Source organism: Sarcophilus harrisii, chromosome 6 (genome assembly GCF_902635505.1).
Source record: "Sarcophilus harrisii chromosome 6, mSarHar1.11, whole genome shotgun sequence".
In the NCBI taxonomy this organism is placed as follows: Eukaryota; Metazoa; Chordata; class Mammalia; order Dasyuromorphia; family Dasyuridae; genus Sarcophilus; species Sarcophilus harrisii.
In genome coordinates this window covers 232,688,128-232,708,099 of record NC_045431.1, presented here as the reverse complement: position 1 = coordinate 232,708,099, position 19,972 = coordinate 232,688,128, and the positions used below count along the sequence as shown (strand labels likewise).

The 19,972-nt window shown below is 46.8% G+C and overlaps 1 protein-coding gene across 1 annotated transcript in view; it reads left to right on the top strand.

Annotated features, from left to right (window-relative positions):
* Positions 1–13,333: 13,333 nt before the first annotated feature.
* Positions 13,334–19,972, top strand: part of LRP4 (LDL receptor related protein 4) — a 64,428-nt gene continuing 57,789 nt past the window's right edge. Inside the window, exon 1 of the mRNA XM_031943806.1 lies at positions 13,334–13,748. Within this exon, the coding sequence (XP_031799666.1) occupies positions 13,679–13,748 (70 nt within the window). The 5' untranslated portion in view covers positions 13,334–13,678. The remainder of the gene's footprint in view (positions 13,749–19,972) is intronic.

The following is a 19,972-nucleotide window of genomic DNA, read 5'->3' as shown; positions in this document are numbered from 1 at the left end:
TCGTCAGGGACACGTCTGGCTCTTTAACAAAAGGAATAGGAAGAACTCAAGGGGAACAGCAGAGGAGACTCCAGAAGCGAAACCTTTTATCCACCGATTATTAATTGTTACAAGTTTTTGTTTTTCTTTTTTTCTTCTTTGGTTGGGGTGGAGGGAGAGGTAGGAGGGAGATCTGTGTTTATTGAAAAGAATTAAGTTAAAATTTTAAAAATATCTCTCAAATGCTTGCCATGGACAAGCTCCCATCCTAGGTAGGCACTCAAGGTGTCTCGATCCTTTCCCTTAAGGAGTTAACACTGTAGTCCAGAGGCTCTAAGAAAAGTACACAGATATATAGAATATGAAATTGAATACAAGTGCACACACATACTGGAGACAAAGTGGGCACCCATTGCCTGGGGAATGTTTGAACAGGTTTGGGGCACATGAATGTAAAGGAATGTTATTGTGCCATTAAAATGATGACTACGAGGAATTCGGGGAGGAAAATGGGAAGTTGGATTTGCCTCGATCAACAGGGAGTAGTAGCTTTTTAAATTGAGAAGCCTATTCAATAGAACTCCATCGGTGAAATGAAACCTTGCTTTATTTCAATTGTCTATATGTTCTGAGACACCTCCCCCACCCCTATATTCGGTTTCCATCATATGAAACAAAGAAAGGAGAGACAAGAACAGCTCTCCGTGTAACAGGGGCCTGGCGCACGAGCACAGACTCCATCAGCTTGCTTAGCTGATGTCATCTCCCCAAGAGAGAGGCTGAGAAATCGGCTTCCGGGAGAGTTGTGATGACATGAAATGGAAGTACCTTCCAGAGACTGTGCAACACGTGTAGACTTTATGTAACTGGTTCCCGTCTGCTAACCATGTGGTTGGGGAGGAGCCTTTTGCAAGAGGTTGAGTAGCTGGGACTGGGGGCATCTTTGAAAAGCACTGGTCAAACCCCTTTGGACCATTTCCTCAGTCACAACCAGTACTTTGGCTGCTTTGCTCACAACCAGACTTTGCTCCAAGCATCTGGCAAAAGACAATCTGCAATGGAAAGAGTCCCCAGAGCCTTTTTTTGGGAGGCCATGGGCCTTGGTCCGTGGCCTCTGTCCTTACTGATTTAGGTGAAGAGTTTAAAGTCTCTTGTCTTACAGATTTCCAAAAGAGAAGCATCTGGGCTTCCCAGAATCAAGGTTTTGTAGCCATCTCTGCATTGGTAACCCAGCCCAGTGGTAGCAGAAACAAGGCCTTATTCAACAGCAATGCCATATTTAAATAGCACTATCTGTTTAAATGAATTATCCAGGAAGTTAAAGCCTATTGATTTCAAAGGTGGAGATGGAATAAGGCAAAGTGTGTCCCAAGGTACTGGGGAAGATGTTTGTACTTCAATTTTTACTTTGTGCTATATGTCTCTTTATGAATGTTAGTTGATGTTAAGAGATTAATGGGCCTGGGGTCCTAGTCACTAGGATATGATGAGGAAGGTAAGGATACAGCTAGTGGGAGCTTGAGGCAAGCGAAGAAGAAAAAAAGATACCTCCCCTTCAAACCCATCAAGATACCCTAGGATATGAGGGATGGATACAGCCCAGCTGGCTTTAGAAGAATGGAACCAGAGTTTCTTGCTACCCCCCTCCCCACACACAGCTACTACTACAATAATGTAAGGGAGAACACTAAAAGAGCTAATTTCAGAGTAGACCCAAAGTCTGATCTTGTTTGCAGATAACTTGTAATTAGTTAAAAAAAAAAAAAAAAGTAGGTTATGGGGGCTCATTTTTACATTTAGTGTAAGTTTCAGTTACTATGTTGATTTGGCATTTAAAGCCTTTCATAAGCCAGCCTCAACCTATCTTTCTAACTTAATTCCACATTGCTCCCCTGTGGCTGCCCTTGATAAACAGCCATCTTCCTGTTCTTCATACACAGCATTCTCCTTCCTGTCCAGGGGGCCTTTGCATGTGTAGGGTCTTCTTCCTCCTCCTCACCTCCACTTCATAGGATTTCAGTCTCCTTCAAAACTTTGCTCAGTCCTCCAAGAGGAGGACTCTCTTACCTGTCCTGCCAAATCCCCAGGGATCTATTTTGTATCTAATTGGTTTCTTCCAGGGGAATGTAAGCTCCCCAAGGGCAAGAATTGTTTCTCTTCCATCTTTGTATCCCAGCTTTCTAGCATAGGGCCTAGAACATGGAAGACACTTAACAAATGCTTTTGATTGTTTGGGTTTTTATTAACTATCAAGGGAGAAAATATCTATGAAGTTCTTTACCAACCTTAAAGTGTTATATAAATATTAACTAGTATTAACTATAATATTAATTATTATTAACTTATCAGCTATTTTCATTTGTTATAAGATTTTAGGGGGACAATGGCTCAAAGTTCTTGGACGATGATAGTGATGCAAAAACAATAAAAATCAATCAATATATATTTTATTTCTTTTTAAATATATATATATATATATTTAAAGGATATAAGTGGGTAGGAGAGGTACAAAGAATGACGGGAGTTTAAAGGAAGAAGAAATCATTTCTCCCTGCACGTAATCAGGGAAGACTTCCTAGAGGAGCTGACATTCAAATGTGACCTGAATAGTAAAGACTATAGTGGATGGAGATATGGAAGTGAAGACATCCCAGGCATAGGATGGCAGAGATTGGAAAGTGTGGGTTGTGTTCAGGGATAGCAAGTAACTCCAGTTTAGCTGGAGTGCAGAGTATATAAAAGCCAATTAATAGGATTATAATTGCTCCTTGGAAAAAGAGAGACAGAGACAGAGACAGAAAGAGAGACAAGAGAGAATCAGTAACAGAGAGAAACAAGAATAGAGCGAACGAGAGAGAGAGAGAGAGAGAGAGAGAGAGAGAGAAAGAGAGAGAGAGAGAGAGAAAGAGGAAGAAAGAGAGAGAGAGTGTGTGTGCGTTAGGGAAAGAGAGAAACAGAGACAGAAAGAAAAAGAGAGACAGAGAGAAGCAGAGACAGAAAGACAGAGATAGAGAGAGACAGAAACAGAGTTTGAGAGAAGAACTTGGTAGAACTCTGTAGGCTCTAGCTGGTGACACCATAGTGACCAGAGCACTGGACCTGGAGTCAGGAAGACCAGAGTTCAAATGCAGCCTCAGACACTTACTAGCTGTGTGATCCTGGGTATATCACTTACTCTCTTTCCATTTTCATTTCCTGAACTGCACAATGGCGATCAAAGTGGCCTTTACCTCACAGGATTATTGTAAGGATGAAATGAGATAACTGTAAAGCGCTTAGTGAGCAGTGTGCCTGGCACATAGTAGGCTCTATACAAAATGCTGCTTCCTTCCTTCCCTTCCTTTCTGCTCTTCACAGAGCCTTGCTGATGTTATCCACAGAGAAGCTGGCAGAGGATGATTGTTGAAGGTCAGAGAGGCCTGGAGTGCTTGGTACTGGCCTGAAAGCTTGGCTTTGATCCCCTCCACCCCCACCTATGCGATGCATGGCCATTTACTCTGTTTCTGGATCTTGGTTTCCTTACGTGCACTATGAAGTTTACAACTAGAATGGGTGAGACAGTAGAAAGCTCCTGGTTTCAGAACATGGAAGCATAAGAGAACCAGGAAGATGCCTCCCAACTCTAAGGTGGCAGTTCTGAGATCTAGTCCAATGCCCAACAATTTATATTGGAGTGAGGGAGAAACTGAGATTGGGGCAGGTAGGGGGTACAGTAGATAGAACATTGATCCCAAAGTCAAGAACATAGCCTTAGACACTTACTCTCTGTGTGTGTGTGTGTGTGTGTGTGTGTGTGTGTGTGTGTGTGAGTGTGATCCCGAGCAAGTCCAAAAAAAAAAAAGGGAGGGGGGGAAGAAACTGAAGCCAGAAAAGTAAAATGCCACATCCAAGATCACACATGACATGGCCGAGATCACACAGGTAGTAAAGAGCAGGTCCGGGAGCTGAACGCAGATCTTTTGACATCAAATCCAAGCCTGTTTATTTCCACTGTGTCCTTCTCCTTTCTATGGGAACAAAGAAAGGAGGGAGAATAACAGGAATCCCTTTTAATGGTTAAAAAAAACATCTCAAAGAAAAGATAAAGGGAGGGAAAATAGAGACTGGATTATTGCTAGCAAAACAGGTTGCTAAAAGTAGGACAAGCTTTTATCAACTCATCAAGCAGAAAAGATGCTGAAGGCAAAGCAGCTACTAAGAAATGCAGGCCACGAAACTCACGCTGAGCTCGGAAACTCTTTAAAGATCTGTCTCTAGTGGGGAGGGGAGCAAAGAAACAAGATTTGGAGGCGATGGAATAATTAAAAGCTTAGAAATGAAATTGCTATTAACAGAGAAGGCAGCATTTGAGCTTCCATAAGGCAGCAGACCTTGGGGTCCCTGGGCTGTGTGGAAATTTGCTAAGAAAAGAGACGTTCCTAAGCTTCCCACAAGGTAAGAAAAAGTGATGAACAGCAGGCGAGGAGAAAAAAGAGCAATTCTGCAGCTGGCCTCGAACTCACATGTAAACATGAGATTGGGTTTGGGTTTTTAAGAGCCTTGTACCACTATTCCTCCATGTGGGATAAAAAAACCAAGGAGACCACGAAGGCATTTTGCTCCACTTAGGATATGCAGCTGAATTGGGTAGCTCTCTGTCCCATTAGTTGGTACATCTGGGTAGGAATTAAAATCCTGGCTCTGCCAGCAATACTTCCTGTTTCTGAAGCCCCAGTTTCTTCATCTGTAAAATCCATGTATTAGACTAGATGACCTCAAAGGTCCCTTCCATCCCTAAAGGTATAATCCTATCATCTCTCTTGGCTAGACACTGAGGACAGTGACCTGGCCCCAGACAGGAAGATCTTGGTTAGTTGGGTCTTCGGCTATTGGGTGGTACTTTCAAGTATCCCAGAATGCACTCTGCTGGCCAGATCCCCCTTTTTAACACCAATATTCTCCCACTAAAGCTCTAGGAAAGTAAATTATGGATTGATCCTGAATAATATTTATAAAGGATCAGTACAAGACATCACAGTAGAATGGAAGTATCTGGGCTAGGCTCCAAATACTCCAGCGCAAATGTAATTTCAGAATCTTTTATTCCCTTTGCAACCCATTCATGCCTGCTCATCCTATGTGCCTCTTGTCTATGTTCTCCTCAAGGTTCAACATAAGGGTAGACCTCCATGTTCCAGAGGCCTTCCTTCATTAATCTGAACATCATGAGGACACCAGTGGTATATCAGAGCATACTAGAGTCCATTGGGACTTTTGGTATTGAGCTCCGATGATTTGAGGCATCGTGATACCCAAAGTAGAGCACTGGCCTTGGAGCAGGAAAGATGGGTTCAAATCCTTTTTCAGGCAATTGCTGACAATATTACTCAGGGCAAGATACCTAATCTCTCTGGGTCTCAGTTTCTTCACTTGCAAAAATAAACATTTACTCCATGACCTTCAAAGTCCTTCCCTGTTCTCATTCTATGTTCCTGTGATTGAAGGGTTAGGTCATCTTTTATTTGAAGCAGTTAAAAATTCTAGATTCAGAAACTAGTTAGAACAAATCAGTCCCAAAAGTCCCAACAAAGTAAAAAAAAAAAATCACTAGGATAAAAGGGAAAAGAAACATCATGTCCTTATTCAAAACCTTTGTGTTCCTGCACCTGGAAAATGGGTGTAGTTCAGGCTGACACACCTCAAGAAAGCTGGAGTGGACCTGGAGAATGTCCAGAGAAAGAAGCCTTCATGGAGTTTCAAAGGATGCTAGATGAGGATAGATTAAGATGATTAGTCCAGAAAGCCGCCAAAGACTAATGCTGAGAGGGGATATGGCTGAAGTCTTTCAGTTCATGAAGTGGGTGGAGCACATTGAGTCTGTTCATCAAGTCCTAAGACCCTAAATGAGGGGGCGCCAATGGAAGAGACAGATTTAGGTAAAAACCAAAAGGGTGTGTGACTTTGTAGAGCCTGCAATATCCATAAGGAGCTTATTACCCCAACAGGTCTTTCAGGAAGAAAATATAAATAACTTCAAACAAGCTTTAGATAGTCATGGGTGGCAGGTCCATGCAAGTTATTAAGGAGAACTGGGTTGGGTGACATAGTGGAAACCACTGCATTTGGAGGCAGGAGACCTCGGTTCAAACCCTTGCTCGTCCACTTTGGGTCAATGCGACTTGGACGAGTGTTTTACCTCTCCCGGGACTGGTTTCTTCATCTGTAAAATAAGAGAATTGTACTGGATGACTATGAAAGTTAAGGTACATTGGAAGGCGGTGTCATCTCATAGAGAAATGCTGGCCATGGTTCCAGGATAGCTGAATTCTCAGTTTTCCACATATTCTCAAGAGTTATATAACCTTAGGATTCTTGGTTTCCTCCTCTGTTCAGTGTTTAAATTACCCACTTCACAGAGTTCTTTCAAGGAAAGGGCTTTAAAAACCTAGAAGTACTACAGAAATGTCATTGTCCTTCTTAGTCTTTTGAGGTCAATGTCAACAAAGACCACCTTGTCTTCTATCATGTGGTCCTTGACGTCACTGCCAGAGGGACAACATCGGAGGGGTCTGACCTAGAATTGATAACATCTTGAATATTTCATTATGTGCAACTAGTTAAGAATTAAGTTAATATGCACACAGTAGACTCTGTTAAAATAATTGAACCCACTGAAGAATCTTTCTTCTGTTTTTTAAAAGTATATTAGGACCGAAGTGGAGAAAATGCTAAAGTAGGAACTTAACCTATACACATAAAGTCCCTTCACAGGTGATACAAATCATTCTGGAGAATAATCTGGAGCTTTGCCCAAAGCACTGTCAAACTGTGCATCCCCTTTGACCAGGCAGTGACATTCCTGGGTCTGTATCCCAAGGAAATCGTATAGGAGGGAAAAGGACCCACGTGTGCAAAAATGTTGTAGTGGCTCTTTTTTGTGGTAGCAAAGAATTAGAAAATGATTTAGACACACATCAATAGGGGAATGGCGGAACAAGTGGTATCTGAAGACAATAGAATAATGTTGTTCTATAAAAAATGATAAACAAACTGATTTTTGAAAGGCCTGGAAAGATTTATACGAACTGATGCTGAGTAAAACAAGCAGAACCAGGAATACACTGTGCACAATAACAGCAAGAATGTGCAATGATCAACTATGAAAGGCTTGGTTCTTCTCAGTGCAACAGTAATCCAAAGCAATCCCAATAGACTTTGGACAGAAAATACCATCTGCATCAAGAAATAGAACCCTGGAGTTTGAATGTAAATCAGCACATGCTCTGTTCACTTCTTTTTTCTGTTTTTTTCTCTCCCATGGCTTTTCCCTTTTACTCCAATTTTTCTCTCCCAACATCCCATACACAAGGCAGTGTGTATTAAAAATAAAAACAAATAAACAAAAAGAATAAAAAGCAAAAACAAAGTCCCTTCACTTTTTGTGGTAACAAAGTACTGATAACAAAATGGGTTTCCCTTGATAGGGACTGAAAGGACAAACTCTGGCCTATGGGTCTGATGGCATCCTATTGTAGAAATGACAAATGTGAGAAATTCAGAGAATCATGGGAAGACTTGAGTGAACAGATGCAGAATAGAATAAAAAGAAGCTGGAGAGCAATATCCGTAGTGACAATACCATAAAAAAAAAAAGAGCAGAGAGTAGGGAAGCCATGCATCTGGGTTACAGAAATGGTTCCAGATAACAGATCACAGGCTCATGGAGTTGGAAAGGACCTTACAGGCCACCTAATGCAACTCTCTCATTTTATGGATGGCAAAACTGAGGCCCAGAGGGGAAAAGTGACTTGTTCCAAAGTCACAAAGATTGTAAGGATCCGTGTGACTTAGAGGGAATAGTGTTGTATTTGGGATCAGCAGAAGCAGGTTCGAATTCTAGCCAGGGAAATTCCTAGCTTTGTGAACTCTGGAAATCTTTTTTATTTTTCTTCTGGGCTTCAATTTCATTATTTGTAAAAGGACCGACAGACTAGATGACTCTTCCAGGTCTAAAACTATCAACCTCTGAACACTGATTCCTCTCAGCAAAACATATTCTCTGCACTGTCTCACATGGTTACTGCATTGGTTACTTTTACCTACCCATCTTTCCTTTGTCACAAGGGAGGCCACAGTACTAGGGATGAGGGCTACATCAAGGAATTATTAAAAGCAATCAGCAGAGTTCTTTTTTAAAAGTCTGCTTGACCAGTGCTTATCCTCCTTAGAATCTATGATCAGTAGTGGGCAAATAATAAAACAACAGCCTGTCTAAATTTAGCTCAGTTAAATCAGGAGCAATGAGATGTATCTGATAGAAGGACCGTACCATGAATATTTATTTGTCCGTTTGGTATCACTCTATTTTCCCAGTTTTACTGTGTGCTGCCAAAGCAAATGAAACCTATTTATCTCTAGGCTTCAGAGGCCTAGATTTTAGAGGCTGGGTGCACAAAACACCAGGCACCTGGGAGATAAGGACATACTAAAGGTCTCCACCTTTCCAAGGTGTGCCCTGAACAAAGTTTGAGGAGCTGAGCAGTTTACGGAGAGGCCCAAAGGATAGAAAGACCTGGATCTAGATTTGAATCCTGCCTTTGGGAACTTATTACCCGTGTAGTCTTGGAAATGGGGGAAAAAATTATTTTCCTATTCTAGATCTCATTTTCCTTCTCTGTAAAATGAGGAGAATGGGAGAATTAATCTCTAAGGTTCCTTCTACTGAGCTATAAATGGGACACAAGCTCCTGTTACAAAAACAATTCTGATAATAATGGTAGCTAGCGTTTTTATGGTGACTGAAAGTTTGCAAAGCACTTTGTAAAAACTACCTCATTGTATCCGTACAACAACCCTTTGTGCTGGGAGAGCAGTGCTGTGATGATCCCTGGGAAATGAGAGAGAGAGAGAGAGAGAAGTGACTTATCTACAGTATGACAACTAAAAAGTGTCTGAGGCTACATTTGAACTCAGGTCTTCTTACCTCTGAGCCTGTAGGAGCATATTTTGCGATTGTTGTTTGTCCTTCGTTCTTGAAGAGGACCATGATGTCAGGAGGTGATACTATGACATGCAAGTGAATTGGATTTAATGAGGAAGGGCTATATTGATGAGTTCATAGAAATAGGAGTTGGACTAAATTTTTGAATGAGAGAATATTTATGAAGTGCTTTGCACAATGGCTGGCACACAGTAGGCACTTGATAAATGTGGGTTCCTTCCTCTTTTTAATTGATTATCTTTGTAATCTCCATTGGCACCTGTGCTTCTATAAGTGCTCCCTTTCTAGCTCAGGGGGAATCTATCATCAACATGGCACAGAAGTCTCCGGGATCATTTCAGGAGAATTTCTGAAAGGATCTATTTTCCCAGTGACCAGAAACATTCCTGAGGAAGAGAAATGAAGAATTGCAGCAAGGGGACAGAGGGATTTATTCTTTCTTCTTTTTTTAATTTAATTTTTTTTTTTTTTTTTGCTGAGGCAATTGGGGTGAAGTGACTTGTCCAGGGTCACAAAGATAGGATGTGTTAAGTGTTTGAGACCAGATTTGAACTCAGGCCCTCCTGACTTCAGGGCTAGTGCTCTGTCCACTGCACCACCTACCTGTCCCATTTTCTTTCTTCTTATAAAAGAGCCTTAAAAACAGCCTTTCCTCCATACTCATTGCCCTTCCCAAGGTGGAAGAATCCATCCAATAAATCATCGTTTTCTCTAGTGGAAAGAACGCTGGCTCTGGACCAAGTTGAAATCCTGAGTCTACATGGAAAGGGTGGATGTTTTAAAATTGTCATTTAGGGTTGGTGTCATGGGTGATACAATGGTTATATCTTTGGACTTAGAATCAGAAAGACTGAGAGCTGAACCTTGTTAGACATTGGTTAGCTGTGTCTAGCCCAAGGTGTCTGACTTTCCTCAACCTGTTTAAAAAAAGAAGAAAAAAGAAAAAGAAAAGAAAAAGGTTGAACTTAATGGTGTCTAAAGCCTCTTCTAGGATTTTGTCCTAAACTTCCCAGCACACATGTCAAAGTTGTGTCAAAGTGGAATTCATCTTGGGAGGTTCATGGATTCATGGAGTGAGTGATATGGAATCATGAAGGGCATCTCATCCAACCCCTCCTCCACTTCATAGAAGATGAAACAGTCTCTGAGAAGCAAAACAATTCATTTAGCTCAACAGGAAGTTTCCGAGGCAAGATTTGAACCTGGGTTCTTTGACTTCTAATCTTGGCAGGATGATCCTCAGTTACATGAGATTTAATGGGTTTCTTCTTTAGGATGAGCTGAACTACAAGAGTGTCTGAGATTCCCTTCTGACTAGTAACCCAGAGACAGCATTGTGGGATTGCAAATAGGTGCATTTGGAATTGGGAAGATTCCCGTTTCAAATCCCATTTCAGAAACTTACTAGCTACGTGACCCTGTTTAAGTCACTTAACTTCTCAACCTCAGTTTCCCTATCTGTAAAATGGAAGAGGTGGGCCTGATGACCTTTGAGATGCTTTTCAACTGGAACACCTCTGAATATAACTTCTTGGGAAGTTTTCCAGCTGAAGTTTGAAGGGTTCTTTACGGATGGAGGAAATTCTTTCTTAAAATTCCATTTCTCCAGAAATAATAACTTGTTTTCCAAGAGCTTCTAGCAACCCACCTTTCCCTCTGGAAGCTGCTGTCCTAGCCAGACTTCCATCAGGAGAGACAGGGAACATTAGTGATGGCCATTGAGCTGGGTCTGATTTGACCCTGACCTCTGGACAGAAAGTCCCTGGAAGGAGGAAGAAAAGGGGGTCATCCTTGACCCCCCCTCCCAAAAAAGGCTCTAAGACCCTTCTCTAATTGGTAGTGCTCAGCAAGTCCTTTCTCAGTGGCCTGTCCCAACAGACAAAGCAGGAAGAGAAAAACAGGCAATTCTGGCAGAGCTTTTCAGGATCTCTCATCCAAACAAGAAAGTCTGAGAGGCCTGGTAAAAATAAATATTGCTTAGAGCTCCTGGCAAGGGAGAGGTTTCTGACAGCCAAGGCTTAGCTCACCCCAGGGGGTGACCCAAGCGGGGTCTCTTCTCTGAGTACCACATCTCTCCATAGATCTTCCTAGTCTCTGCAGCCAGGGACTGCTCTGAAGGATGGAGCTTGCTACCAAAGAGGGCAAGGGACTTCGAATGCATGGCAAAAACTGGCACTTCTCAAAGCTGAGTCAAGCCAGGGGACCTTCTCGGTCTCCTTTTGGCCTCCCTCCCAAATCCCACAACAGATGGTGCCTGAGAAATGTCCTTAACATCAAGGAGGGGAGGACAATTAGTAAACACCCAGTCCATCAACTGAGCACTTATCAAGCACCTACTGTGTACCAGGCATTGTAATAAGTCTAAGTACTGGGGATAAAATGACCAAAATGTAACAGTCCCTACCCTCAAGGAGAGTATACTCTAATTGGAAACACGTGTGCATAGAAGAACATGCACAGGGATGGGAACTTGAGCCTGGCTTGCAGTGTTACATGGAACTCCCATATGAGGACGTCCCTTCTTTTTAGAGGTATCAAACTCAAATAGAAAGTAGAAGCCACTAAGTCATACATAAGGATCATTGCAGGCCCCATATTGACTTAGAAAATCACATGTTAATATTCTTTATATTCTACTAATTTATTTTGTTTTATCTTGTTCAATATTTCTCCATTGCATTTTAAACTGGTTTGGGCGGCACTCCGGAGTATTGGCTGAATGGGGACAGTGAAAAAACATGGGGGGAAATGAGGAAATGCAAATCATGTCTTTGGAAGAACCCTCTCTCCAGATATCTGGATGGTAAGAGTATGGAGAGGGTTAATGTATAAGGAAGCCTGGGAGAGTAGGAAGGAGTCAGTCCACAGGCACAAAGTTTTGCCCAACAGATTAAAATGGAAGTCTCCATAGGAGAGGTTTAATGAAACCCTCACTATAGAAAAAGGCAGAGAAGGAAACTGAGTCAAGACCTTCTACCACCTTTGGCTGAGTGGGAAGCAGAGGCAGCATCCAAGCATCATCTGTCCTGATCTATGGAGGTTCCAGAGGAAACCTTTGGGGCGCTGGGGCTAAGGGGCTTACCATTTTCTTGCTGCTTTTGCTGAGCCCAGCAATTAACGTTATCCTTGGAAGGAGATGTTTATTTGAAGTGAAAACCTTTGAAAATCTAAATGTCAACACATCCAATGGGGAAAATGTTCTGACTTCTTCTGTAGCGGCCCCATTCTACGCTTTGGCTCAGTCTCCGGGGGCCCATTGGGCCCTAACTGGAGATGCTCCCCAGGATGAAATTTGCAGAGATTTTGAAGGTTGGCACCCCAGTAAGGAGCGAGAGAAGCGATCCCCAGAGTCTCAGGGGAGATCTGAGAAACGGCCAAGAGTAACAAAACAAGATCCCCACCTAGGAAAATGGGGGCAAAATTAACCTGCGACATTAATATTCATCCGAAGCGGGCCAGGCAGGAAAGCTGAGGAGGGGACAATGGAATAGATGGGAGGTTTGTAACTTGATATAGTATCCCAAAAGGTCAGCACAAGTGGAGGGCCCCCGGAACTCGGAGCTGGGAGGAGACAACTTGGGGTTGGGGTGGGGGCTGGGGAAGGTCCCTACCTCGGAGAAAGGACCGATTTTTCTCTGGCCCTTCGGACCAGTCATTTCTCCAGGGTGAAGAGGCAGCTTTGGTTTTCCCAGAGTTTCCTAGGGAAGAACTACATCTGCCTGGCCCCATTCGGTGACATCTGAGCCGGGGACAATCCCATCAGGAAATGGGTAAATGGGAAGGGGGAGGTGATGGAATGATTTCGCCCCGGACTGAGAGTGTGACCCGGGGGGGGGGGGGTGGTAGAGAACTACGAGCCGGGAGCGGCGCTCTGGGACCCCCAACGCCCCTCATTTGATAAAGACCGAGAGGATTATTCATTAGCAAGTCTTCAGTATTCAGCAAACTCAATAAAGTCTGAGTTTGGGGCCCCGAAGGGGCCGGGGTCACGTCTAGGTGACTCGGGTTAACTGCGCTGCTGCAGCTCTCCCCGGACGCAGATCCGGGCCCCGGGGAACCAAAAAGTCACAGCCCCCAGCCTGGCTCTGAAGGGCTCATTTTGGGGAGGGGGACGGTCCACGCGGAGCGCGGGGGCTCGGGCAGAGGCTGCCCCTCGAGGGCAGGCCCGGAGGGACCCCTGCCCCGGCCGGGGGCGAAGGGCTGGGGCGTGCGGGCAGAGGCGCGGGGCCGCGGCCGAGGGCCGGGGGCTGGAGGCTGGGGGCGCGGGGCCCGGCGGGTGGAGTCGGGGAGCTGGGGGCGGGGGCCGAGGGCGGGAAGGGGCCGGGCCGGGCGCGGGGGGCGGGCCGAGGCGGCGGCGGCTGCTGCAGGGGCTCGGCGGCGGCGGCGGCGGCGGCGGCGGCGGGGCGGGGCGGCCGGGCCCGGGACACCCCCCTCCCGGTCCCCTGGCGGGGCTGCTTGGCTCCGCCGCGGCTTCGGCTCCGGAGGCGCAGGAGGGAGCAGCGGCGGGAGGGAGCCCGTGCTTTCGCTGGCTTTCCACTCGCTCGCGGGACGCGCCCGCCGCCGCGCAGAGTCGCCCGCAGTGCCGCGCCGCCCAGCCTGCCGAGCCCGGGAGAGCCGGCGGGACAGCGGCCGCGGCGGCCGGGGGCCCGTTCCCCACCGGACACCCTGTCCCAAGTCCCCCGCCCCACCCGCCCGGCCGGCGGCGGCGGCCGGGACACCATGCGGCGGCCGGGGGGCTCGCTGCTGTTGCTGCTGCTGCTGCTGCTCGGCGCCCTGCTCTGCGCACACGGTAAGCGGGGGCCCCCGCCCCGATCGGGAAAGTTTGTCCCTCAGTCCTCGATCGCTTCGGGAAGCGAGGGAGAGCTAGACCGGCCCGGACTGGGGCCTGATCCCCGAGATCCCCTGGTCTGGGAGCCAGATCTCCGAAAATTGCCCCCACGTTGGGATCTGGATTCCCCACCATACTAACTAAGATCGGGATCTCCCTCCACTGGGAACCAGATTCCTCCCCAGCGCGCACACACACACACACACACAGAGAGAGAGAGAGAGAGAGAGAGAGAGAGAGAGAGAGAGAGAGAGAGCGCTGGATCCCCAAGAATCCTCTCCTCCACTGGAACCCCAAGGACTCCCGGGACCAGCCCCCGCACACATCTTGGAGCACACCCCAGTAGGATCCCCGCAGGGGCTCCCAGCTCAGCACTAGGACAGAGTGTCCCCAAACTCGTCCTGCCCCTTAGTGTGGCAGGGCTGCGGGCGGACACCTCGGCTCGCCTTCCCCACGGCCGCTCTGAAAGAGCCAGGGGTCTGCTTCTCTCTCCAGTCCGTAGAAGATCTGTGTCTGTGTCCCGGGGAATGTGCGTAAAGGAAAGGGGAGGGAGGGCGGGGATGTTCCCGGACCAGCTAAACTCTCTCGGAGTTCCCTCCCAACATTCAGGGCAAGCTGCTGGGCCGGGAAGGGGAGCTCGCGGGGATCCGGAGGCGATTCCGAGGACTTTGAAGCTAGGAGATCCTGGGGAGGGCGAGGAACAAGGCATCCCAGCCTTCCAAGCTCCCCCTCCGGGAGAGTCCCAGGGCGCTGCTTCTTGGCGGCTGCATCTCCCTCTGGGTTGGCGTTGTTTGGGGTTCCCTCTGCTGGATGCTACCAATGGGCTTCCTGCCCTAGATCGCGAGGGGGAATGAGGCAGGGGGAAGGGGGGAGGCGGGATCGTGCGGCGAGATCGGGAGAAAGTCTCCCTCTCAGCCCCTTCTCCTGCAGCTGCCAGCCCCCTCCCCCTTAGTCCTCTCAGCCCCGGGAACCCCTGGCCCGTGCGAGGAGACAGACATGGTGGGAGGGGATCTGTTGCTTCATCTGCTCCATATTAATAACTTGTTTGGGGGCCTGCAAGCGCAGCGACTGCCGGGTGTGAGGGAGGCTTTCAGCTGGGGCTGGGCAGCATGGGGGGGGGGGGGGGGGGGGGAGAGATGCATCGCGGGGCTCTGCAGCTGCCTGGACAACTTTGAACTCCAAAGCGAGCGCCCCGATCCCCGACGCTTTAGGGATCCGGGAGAGGTCGGTGCTCCGGTCCCCCGCCCCCAGGCCCCCGGAGTCCCCAGCCCCGGGGGTGCCCAACGTGGCTTCCCCCCAGCAGGTAGTGGGAGGGCTTGGGCTTCCCTTCGCCGTCCCACCCCAAGCTCGGGGAGCCCCCCGGGCGCCCCCGCGGAGCCGACGAAGCTTTGTTTTTGTTTTTGTCCCGCGGCTCCGTTCTCCCCGGCGCCCCGGCCTCCCCGGGCTCGGGGCCGGCCTGGCCGCTCGCTGCTTCTCCCAGTGTGCCGTGTGCCGCGCGCCCCCCCTCCCGGGCTCTCTGCTGGCAGGTTATTTGTAGCCTCCCTGGCGTGTTGGGACAGCGGCCCTACCCGGGGAGGAATGTAGCTGCTCATCCCACCAGCCGGGCCCCTTAAAGGGACAGCTGTGCCGGCCTCCGAGGGGAGCCGAAGCCTGCCTGTGGCCCCGGGACGGCCGGGAGATCAAGGGAAATCGCTGGCCCCGGGGCTGGGGGAGGGCGGCGGGGGGGAGGCGGGCCGAAGGACCCCAGAAGCCAGCCGAGAGACTGTCACCCCCCGTGTGCGGGGACGGCCCTGGCACTGGGGGCACACGTTCGGAAGTGCAGCAACTTTAGAGGCCTCGTTTCCCCAGAAGCCAGCCGGCCGCCCCGAGCCGGGCGTTAAGCCCTTACTTTGTGTGGGAGGCCCCGGCTGAGAGCTGCGCGGAGGGTTATGGTTTGGCTCGAAACCTTCTATTGCGGTGGAGGGACTTGGGTCAAAGATCAGGGACCCGCCTGAACCGATCGGGATCCGGCTCCCCCTCTTTGCTCAACCGCAGCCCCCACTCCCACAGGCAACCCTCCACAAAGGAGCCTGGGAAAATCCTGGGGCGTTGGGTGCTTCCAAAGCAGGGTGGAAACTAGCGATCCCAGTTTTCTGGGAGAGTGTTGGGGACGTTTTAAAAAAAAAAAAAACTGGTTTTCGAAGAGCAATTGGGAAAGAGCAAAGAAAGAGCGAAACAGTTTTCACTCAGGTTGTTTCAGAGGGTAGACTGAGGTTCAGCTAGTGTTTTACCTCCGTCCCTGTACAATAAGTGTTCTTGGTTGTAGTTCTAGAGCTGGAAGGTATCTCAGAGTTATGAGTCGATGACCGCATTGTGCTGATGGGGAAACTGAGGCCAGAGAGGTTAACTGACTAGCCGAGAGTATTAATCTCATTTTATAAAAGAGGAAACTGGTCCTAAGAAGTAAAGTGACTTGCCTGCGGTCACAGGAGTTGTGATTTGAACCCAGATCCTGATTCCATGTGCAACACTTTCTCCCATCTCTAGATCTAGATCTAGACACCAACTTTTAATGGTAACCCTAGCCTGGGAAGAGAAAGAGAGTCTCTAGGGGCCAAGAAGAGAGCCCAGGATTTGCTAGTGAGGCTGAGGTCGAACTGCACCTGGAACCGCACCCCCATACGACAAAGCTTCCCAGAGAGTTCTTGGCAGTGAGAAGGTGTCAGCCGCTCTGGAGGCAGATTGTAGTGGGAATGTGCCCTTGTCTGGGGGGCTCACATACCCAGCAAGTGCTAGATGAGAAAGCATCCAAAAGCTGAGGTTTGAGTGCTCAAAGTCCTCTAGGTCTTCTTAAGATTAGCATGAACTTCCATTTCAGTTTCCCCAATTGAGTTTTGAGGGAAGGAAGCATTGTTTGTATTGGGCTTGCTATGTTCTGAAGCAGAGATAGGACAAGAGAAACTCCATATCAGTGGCTTAGAAGAATTATTTAACTCAATTCACCAATAAGCACCTATTGTGTACGACATACTCTAAGGGGCAGCCCAATGTTTTGGGCTTGCTGGGTGCACATGGCATGATGCAATGATTTCTGGACCTGCAGATCATGAAGGTTCCACCTATAATGTCTCTGACCCTAAGCAAGTCAATTAACCTTTCCCGGCCTCAGTTTCCTCATTGGGAAAAATGGATATAATAAAGCCTATGCCAAAGGATTGTTATAGTTGTTCGGTCATGTCTGTGACACCATGGACCATAGCACAATCGGTACCGTCGTGGGATTTTCTTAGCAAGGATAATCTGGATAGAAGAGCCTCGAGGCCGAAGATTCTCCAGGGTAGTGAGGCCATAGGTGAGGATTAGGAGAAGTGTGCAGAGTGAGTCCGGGAGTAAGAGCTGTGTACATAAAGAGAGCCTTTTATAAACGTGGAAACACTAGATATGTGTTGAATGTTATTACAATTTTTTGTCAGTAGACCACTGGGGTTTTCAAAGGGTGCATGACCTTTCTTGGAGACAGGTCAATAAGTCCAGGAAAGGGCTTGGGCGGGTGTAGATCATCTGCCCCCATGGGCGGAAACTCCAGCAACCTCTTAAGAGATAGAGCTTGATCTTGTACCTTCCCCAGTGTGGGATCGCTTGAGTGACTGGGTCATCTGCTTTAATGAGATTCTGAGAGAAGGCTGACTCGCTGCTAAATTTGTCTTTCCTCCTCTATGTCCTGCTGGGTATCAGGTGACAAGTTTGGGAACTTGGGAACATGGGAACAGGAGTGATGGGTGCACCAGGGCCGGATGTGAGGGACCTGCCAAACTTCCGGACTTTCTGAGATGAACTGCCTCAGAGGTAGTGAAGTGACCAAGGGGTGCCCTCCATCAAGGAAACTAGTTTAGTGTAGTTGTATAGTTAGTTGTGTGGTGTAGTTCCTAGTGCTGTGCAGTATAGTGTAGTTAGTTACTAGTCTAGTGCAGTTACTAGTCTAGTGTATTATAGTTATTAGTGTAGTATAGTATATGTAGTTACTAGTGTAGTATAGTTACTAATGTAGTATAGTATAGTTCATAGACTAGTATAGTTACTAGTATAGTGTAGTTCCTAGTCTAATCAAGATAGTTACTAGTGTTGTGCAGTATAGTGTAGTTAGTTACTAGTCTAATATATTATAGTTACTAGTGTAGTATAGTATAGTTACTAGTGTTAGCAGTATAGTGTAGTTACTAGCCTAGTCAAGTATAGTTACTAGTGTTGGCAGTTTAGTACAGTTACTAGTCTAGTGTACTATAGTTACTAGTGTAGTGTAGTACAGTATATGTAGTTACTAGTATAGTATAGTACTAGTGTAGTGTAGTTACTAATATAGTTACTAGTCTAGTCAGCTATAGTTACTAGTGTCGTGCAGTATAGTATAGTTACTAGTTTAGTGCAATTACTAGTTTAGTCAAGTATAGTTACTAGTGCAGGGTAGTATAGTATAGTTACTAGTCTAGTGTAGTTATTTGTCCAGGTAAGTATAGTTACTAGTGTAGTATAGTTACTAGTGTATGTAGTATAGTTACTAGTCCAGTCAAGTATAGTTACTAGTGCAGGGTAGTATAGTTACTAGCATAGTATTGTTACTAGGCTAGTGTAGTTATTAGTCCAACCAAGTATAGTTACTAATGTAGTATAGTTACTAGTCTAGTTAGGTATAGTTATTAGTGTTGTGCAGTATAGTGTAGTTACTAGTTTAGTGCAGTTACTAGTCTAATCAAGTATAGTTACTAGTGTAGTGTAGTTACTAGTCTAGTCAGATATAGTTACTAGTGTTGTGCAGTATAGTATAGTGACTAGTTTAGTGCAGTTACTAGTCTAGTCAAGTATAGTTACTAATCTAGTCAAGTATAGTTACTAGTCTAGTGTAGTTATTAGTCTAGGCAAGTACTAGTTACTAGTCAAATATAGTTACTAGTCTAGTGTAGTATAATTACTAGTGTAGTGTAGTATAGTTACTAGTGTAGTTTGAGACCATGGGGCATAATGAATGAGTCTCTGCTGTCCCCAGCTTTCAGGATTTGGGGGTCTCCAGACCTATAGATTTACATTGGAATCAGCGTGTTTAATTTCTTGTTGACTTGCCCCCTCCATACATGGCATCTTGGCCTACTCTGTGCCAGGTGCTGAAAACGAAAAGAGAAGAAAATAGTCTCTGCTTTCAAGGGGTTCTGATTTTCCTGGGGAGGGGGAGAGAATATGTGCAGAGATAAGTTAATCCACAGAAAGCTATGAATCCACAAAAAACAAGACTCTTAGTGGGCTAGCAAGAACAGGAAAGGAAAAAACTAAGGGGGGAGAAGGGGTGGTCAGGAAAGACCTCTTTGGGAGGGAGAACTTGAGCTAAGCTTCCAAAGCAGCTGGGAATCTTAGAAGCAGGGGTGAGGAAGAGGAGGAGGAGGAGGAGGGACGCATTCCTGGCATGGGGGACAAAGCAATTCAAGAAGGGGACAGTGTGAATAACTTGGGGGGGTCTGAAAAGCCTCACGTAGGCCTTAGAGAGCTAAAGTTTCACAAGGCAAATGGAAAGTGACTGGGAGGGAAGAGCACAGAGGGCCTTGCTGGAGAGTCTTCCTCTCTGAATGAAGTCAGGGAATTATATGTTCACAATTGGAATTTCAGGAACAGGTTTGCATCAGTTAAGCTTCTGATGTGGAACCAGGGCCTCTGCTTCTGCTTGTCTGAGTGTCTTGCACTGAGGCAGCTCGGTGACCTGAGATCAAATCCAGCCTCAGATGCTTCCTCACAGTGTGGGTTGAGCAAGTCCATTGCTTGTCAGCCTCTGTTTCCTCATTCTGTCCAGCGGCATTTACCATCACCGCCAGCCTTGAATTTGTGATCCGGTGATCCTGTGTGTGTTCTTCTGGAGAAGGGAATGGTAAACCGCTCCAGTATCTTTGCCAGGAAGACCCAGTATGGGGTCGAATTGGACAAGACTAAATCCAAAAACAATGTGTGTCCTTACTGTAGTTGGCTGCGTATTTCCCAGTCTTATGACAATATTGTGGACCCTTCTGATCCATTCAACCAGCTAAGAAATAGGTTTGGAGGCTGGGGAATTATCCTGTCTCTATCACTTGCTACGTGTAAGTGTAGCGCTGGCCAAGTCACTTCCCTCTGTTCTTTCCTCCTCCTCTGTAAAAAGATCGGTTTTACCGGATGACCTCTAAGGGTCC